This window comes from Diachasma alloeum, unplaced genomic scaffold (genome assembly GCF_001412515.2).
Source record: "Diachasma alloeum isolate Michigan unplaced genomic scaffold, Dall2.0 Dall_scaffold_00296, whole genome shotgun sequence".
Lineage (NCBI taxonomy): Eukaryota > Metazoa > Arthropoda > Insecta > Hymenoptera > Braconidae > Diachasma > Diachasma alloeum.
The window spans coordinates 751,567-757,433 of NW_021680435.1; the positions used below are offsets into that span (position 1 = coordinate 751,567).

General features: G+C 41.3%; 1 protein-coding gene across 1 annotated transcript; it reads left to right on the top strand.

The window, feature by feature from the left end:
* Positions 1-266: 266 nt before the first annotated feature.
* Positions 267-5,482, top strand: LOC107039305 (kinesin-like protein KIF20B). Its single transcript, XM_015258859.1, has 3 exons — positions 267-3,697; positions 3,765-4,098; positions 5,249-5,482. The coding sequence occupies exons 1-3, from the start codon at positions 267-269 to the stop codon at positions 5,480-5,482; spliced, it is 3,999 nt and encodes a 1,332-aa protein (XP_015114345.1).
* The last annotated feature ends 385 nt before the right edge of the window (positions 5,483-5,867 follow it).

Below are 5,867 nucleotides of genomic sequence, written 5' to 3' on the forward strand. Positions count from 1 at the left end.
GCGACAAATACTCTTGCGTAAAATCACATGAAAATTTTCCGCTGGTGATTAATTAGCGTTGGACAACTTAATAAAATTTACAACACGTGATTTTGCTTTGATCTCCAAAATTGCGAAGCTGAACAATTTGTTTTCGATATTTCAATTCATCATTGCGGGCGGGATTAATTAGGTTGTGATGGTTCTAGGTTACGATTTTTTTTTCACGAAAGAAGCTCTTAAAAAGTTCTATTGATTGTGGATTATTTCCATGAAAATATTTCAATATGAGTTACTCGACAGAGAATTTGTTCGAGTCTACCAGGTTATCGGAGGACAGTTCTAGATCCTCTAGAAGACCGCAGTCTGTGAACCTCAACGAGACTCGCACGATAAAACGCGAATTGACTGACGACTTTGCAGACTCACTAAATGGATCCCGCACATCACAAACAGTCAAAGTATTCTTGCGTCTCAAGCCAAGGACCCCGAAAACGAAACGTGCCAAAAAAATCCAAGAAGAAATGTACGTTGTCTCCGATTCGAAAACCCTCCTCACAAAATTCCCTTCCCCAGACGGCTGCTCCACCAGAAGATTGAAATCGAGTGAGGCGACTAGTAAAAAGTTTTCCTTCACTAAAATTCTTACTCTTAATTCCTCCCAAGATGAGGTTTTTAAGGACTGCACAGGTGACACAATTCTCGATTTTTTATCTGGTCAAAACTCCACGGTGATGACTTATGGGACCACAGACTCTGGTAAGACTTTCTCGCTTTACGGCTCTTTAGAATCACCTGGAATAATTCCTAGAAGTATTGAATTCATTTTCTCTGCTGTAAATTGTACTCTCTCACCATGGTACAAGCCTCTTCCTAGTTTCGAAATCGTTAGTTTGGATGAGAAGAAGTGTCTCGCCGAGTCAATGGCACAAGAGAAATTGTTATCGAAACTTCAGAACAAAGTCAATACCATCGACACCTGGAAACTTTTAGAAGATTCCGCAGATGAAGAGTACAGAGAACCTAGTGGGGAGGCTCTTTACTCCGCCTGGTTGTCCTTTGCTGAAATCTACAACGAAAATATTTATGATTTACTTGGAGAAGTCGATGAAGGCAAGACTTCCCCCTTGAAATTGGCCACTGATAAGCAGGGGAGGTCCTTCATCCCTGGACTGACTATGATCTGTGTTACTACTGGTCTAGAAGCTTATCAGGTTCTCCTCACTGGACAATCGAGGCTGAGTGTGTCGTCAGAGCCGTCAGACAGTGGGAGTTCCCTCTCCCATTCCATTTTCTCCATTACTTTGTTGAAGTACTTCAAAGAATGCGCTGTTGATGATGTTGAGGTGAGTACGTTGACCTTTTGTGATCTAGCTGGATCGGGAAGAAATAAATTGAACGTCACGGCCAGTGGAGAGTCTCTGAAGGAAGCGAGAAATATCAAGGCTGGGCTATTAGCTCTGGGAAAATGTCTCCAGAGTGTTCACGATCGTCAATCCAGTAAACTTAATTCTGAGGCTGTTGGAGCCTTCCGAGAATCAAAACTGACGAGACTCTTCCAAAGGTGTCTGTCAGGTAAGGAGCAATTGACGATTATTGCTCATCTAAATCCATCTCCGGATTTTTATGTTGAGAATCAGAGCATTCTGCACTTGTGCTCCATTGCGAGGAGGATTACTGTGCCACCCGGGAAGGAATTGAAGAAAATTTCTGGATCGCAGTTGACGATTCCCAGTCCTATAAAGGATATAGCTCCCGCAACTGAAGAGAGCCCTGTGAAAATTGAAGATAAATATGAAAATGAATACAGGGAATTGGAAGATCAGAATTCAATCCTGAAGAAGGAAATAGAAATCCTGAGATCAAACGCAACAGTTCGGGAATTAAAAATTCGGGAGGAGATGGCAAACTTCTGCTCTACAATGATGAAGGACATGGAGTCAAACTGGAGGATGCATGCCCGAGCGATTGAAGAAGATCAAGAAGACTTATTGAAGTGGTCAGTAAAGCAGGTGGAGACATTTTACAAAGAGCGAATTGACAGTCTGACCAACAGGAAAAGGAGGAGGAGAGACTCTGATGATGACGTGAACGACTCTCAATCTTCATTAGATATTCTCGAGGCTGAGAATGCTCGAATCACCACTAAATACATGTCTGTGAAAGAAACATTGAGAGCTACTAAAAAGGAATGTGATGCTCTGAGGACAGAGAAGAACACCTGTGCCTTCGAACTGGGATTAGCCAATGAAGAGCTGAGGGAAATTAGGGAAGTTCTGTCATCAGAACATGAATGCTCTTCATTCGAGTACAAAGACTTGCTGAAATACCTGAAGCTGGTGATATTTAAAAAAAACGAGACAATTAAATCTCTCGAAGAATCATTAGATGAGCTGACGCGGAATCAATCGCGTGAGCAGATTGAAGCTGAAGACCCTGAGAATGAGTCCCAGAATACGACGGATGAAGTCAGCAGTATTTTCGTTGTGAACTCAATGCAGTCAAATTCATCAGATTCGAGCTCTGATACCATTGGGCCTCAATCATCTTTATCAAGTATTATAACTGTTGAAAATCTTCCGGAATTTCAGACCATGAACCCATCCACCAAGATTACTCCCAATATTTTTGAGACAATCGATAAAACTCTGGACTTGATAAAAATGGACAGACAAGGAGACTCGGGTATTGGCGTCAGCAGCAGGATATCCTCCAGCACGAGGAATAGCATGATGACTGAAACAGAAGACAAGAGCACCCAAACATCAAGCCCTCGAGAATCAGAACATCCCAAAAAAGAGATTGAGCAGAAAGTGAATCAATTAAAATTGGACTACAAAGCTCTGCAATTAGAGCACCTCGAAGGCTCCATCCGCATCAACGAGCTATCAAAAGAGCTCGAGCACATTCGCCGAGTCATGCAGAACCTAAAGGAAATGATGTCCCAGAGTGATCAGAAAATCGTTGAATATCAACTGAAACTAGCAAGCCAGGAGGTTGACCTAGAAAACTTGAAGGAATGCAATATCGAGTTAGAAAGTAAACTTTCAAAAGCATACTTGGACCAGGAGAAGTCCTCCCTCCAGTGCATAACCACCCACATCCACAAGATTAATAAACTCTCATCAGAACTAGAAGAAAAAACGTGTACAATAAATTCCCTGAACCAAAGAATCTCGACTATTGAACGTGATCTCCAGATGGTGCACAATTTAGAGGATAGAGTCAGTGATTTTTCTGTTATTCTTGAGAAGTGTAAAAGAGAGAAGGAGGAATTGAGGGAGGAATTGCAGAAGCGTCTGCGGAGCCAATCGTCTCTGGAGTGCAGGCTGAAGTTATTGTCGTCGAGGGTGCAGGACAGGGAAAATGAAATCACGTCTCTGAGGACTGATTTGGCTGGCATGGTGAGAATGAACACAGTGAATGGTGAACGGGTGAATGAATTGGGTGAGGGTATCGCCAATGCACTAGACAAGTTGACAACAGTCAAGGAGGAAATGAGGCGATCGGAGGTAGAGAGGAGGGAGCTTGAACGTACCTCGTCCCATGAGATTTCCAATCTTGCTGCGCGCTTCAAGCGAAGCACTGCCATGCTGAATATGATTCATGAAGGCAATGACGATGTCAGAGGTGAATTGGCGAAAATGAAAGAATTGCTATTGAAGAAAGAGAGAGAGATGGCGTTATTCAAGAAAAATAGAGAGAGTACAATTAGGAGGTAGAATTGCAAAGAATATTTTCACTCGTTTATCATCTTAAACAAAGGGATCCTTTCGCATTTTCAGGTATGAATTGCTAGTTCGAAAACTTCAGGGAGACGTTGAACGAAATAATCGAGAGTTGCTTCGTGCTAGAGGACATTCAAAACGTGCGATATCAAAGGAATCTTTGGAATCAGTTGAGCAAGAAAGTTCGAGGGAAGTTCATGAGGACTCTTTGATTAAAGGGAAAAGTTCTAGAAGAACGCTCAATGTTAAAAACAGATCTAGGCATCATTGTAGATTGACTTGCTCCGCGAAACGATTGAGCTCGCACATTGTTGCTTCGCTAACGTCGTTGGAGGCCGCCAAATCCAATAATTGTGAAGTTGTGAATATTGAGAAACTCGCACCCAAGAAGGTTAAAGGCATAAGAAAATCCAAAACTTCTCATAATTTCCTTCCATTTTGATCTTTTAAGGCTCAGTTGGAGTATCTTTCCGACTTATTTAGATTGTTTTTTAATCATTTTTTAATCTAAAACTTTGACACAGTTTTTTGTGATACCTGCCTGAAAAATTCACTTTTCGAAACCGTTTAGTGTACGTAAAGTTCAGAGGTCGTGCGTAATGTAAATTCTCGTGCGTAAAACTTCGCTACGCAGTTCATGCGAAAAAACAACTACTTTACCCCTACTACTGTTCCGAACAGTAAACTTGGCAGGAATCACAAAAAATAGGTTGTGTTACGCGTGCCTGCGAAAAAGTGGTTCTTCACGCACTTGTAACACAGTATACTATTGCATGATGCAGAAATCTCCCAAAAATATAAAATTATGTTAAAAAACAACTTTTGAACATAATTTTGGTGCAATTGTTCGATGCGACTGACCATTATTCTGTAGTGAAAGTGTAATCAAACAATTCAAAAAATATGTTTTTAACCCTAGTCTGGTCAGCTGACGGGAAAATGCGACTTTAGTCCCCTTCGCGGGAGAGTGCCGCCGTGTTATTTAGGCTCCAGCGTTGTCGAATCCATTCTACACTTCCCGGGCGCGTTTAGCGAGTTCCCTACAACGTCGCGCAACAGGCAATTTCATTTAACACGGGAAAAAATTGTTCACCTGTTGGAATTAATTTTTTTTCTCCCAGAATTAAGGATACAATATTGAAAAAAAAATACTAGAATTTTCCAGATACTTCAATTGACGAATTCAATTTTTCTCAAATTTTTCCGGTCATCCAGTCGATGGCAAGGTGAATACAACGACGTGTTGCTGCAATTCCCTCGCATGGTGACCAGTCTAGGGTTAAATATGTACTGTATGATTTACAAGTTCATCCTCCTCCCCCATGATGGCAGCCATGTGCCACGGTAAATCATATATTTCTATAAAAATACAAAAGGCTTTTTCAAAATTTTCCAAATTTTTTTGTTTTTGATGAGAACATGATTTTATACTTTTGGGAAATCTCTGCATCATGCAGAATCGCACCAAAGTTTTAGACAAAAAAAACAATTTAGATAACGTCGGAAAAATGATCCAACCGGGCCTTAATTAAAATTTTCAGAAGGTGAGTAGTACCCACTTCAAGGTTCTTGAAGCAGATCGCAGAGAACTGACGATTCCACGTGAGGTGACGACTCCTAGCATAACGTCAAGCAGTGATGACTCTAGCACCGACTACAAAGAGTTATCTAACTGGATGAAAGTTAAACGGACGAATGGTCGAACACAGTTCGTAATTCGTCAGGCTGAGATAACTGTAGAGAATGTAGTCAAAAGATCAATCTCAGAAAGTTGAGCCGAAATATCCTGAAAAAATATCGGGAATTCTGCAATTCCAGTGAACAAAAAAAGTTGTATATTCCCATTTGTTTTTTAGTTCCTTTACCTTGTTTACCAATAAATCATTCAATCTTCCAACTCCCCTCCGAAAACCCTAATTTCATGAGATTAATCAGAAGACACAAAGTGAATTATGACCCGCCATCCCCGCTGTTCTCCCCGGATTATGAGCCCCCAAATGACGAGTGATGTTACGATATCCGGCTTATCGATCACCAATAAACTTATTGGCATCATCTGCGAGATGACCAAAATCCTAATGACAAAAAAGAGCATCCACCCCAATCGTGCGTCCATTATTACAAGAAGAAATCCGAAAGGTCAGTCCCCCCCCCCCCCCC

Excerpts from the sequence above, each read along its gene's own strand:
- LOC107039305 (XM_015258859.1), top strand. The coding sequence starts at position 267 with ATGAGTTACTCGACAGAGAATTTGTTCGAGTCTACCAGGTTATCGGAG. Across the intron at positions 3,698-3,764 it reads AGAGAGAGTACAATTAGGAG|GTATGAATTGCTAGTTCGAA; the intron begins GTAGAATTGCAA and ends TCGCATTTTCAG. Across the intron at positions 4,099-5,248 it reads AGAAACTCGCACCCAAGAAG|AAGGTGAGTAGTACCCACTT; the intron begins GTTAAAGGCATA and ends TAAAATTTTCAG.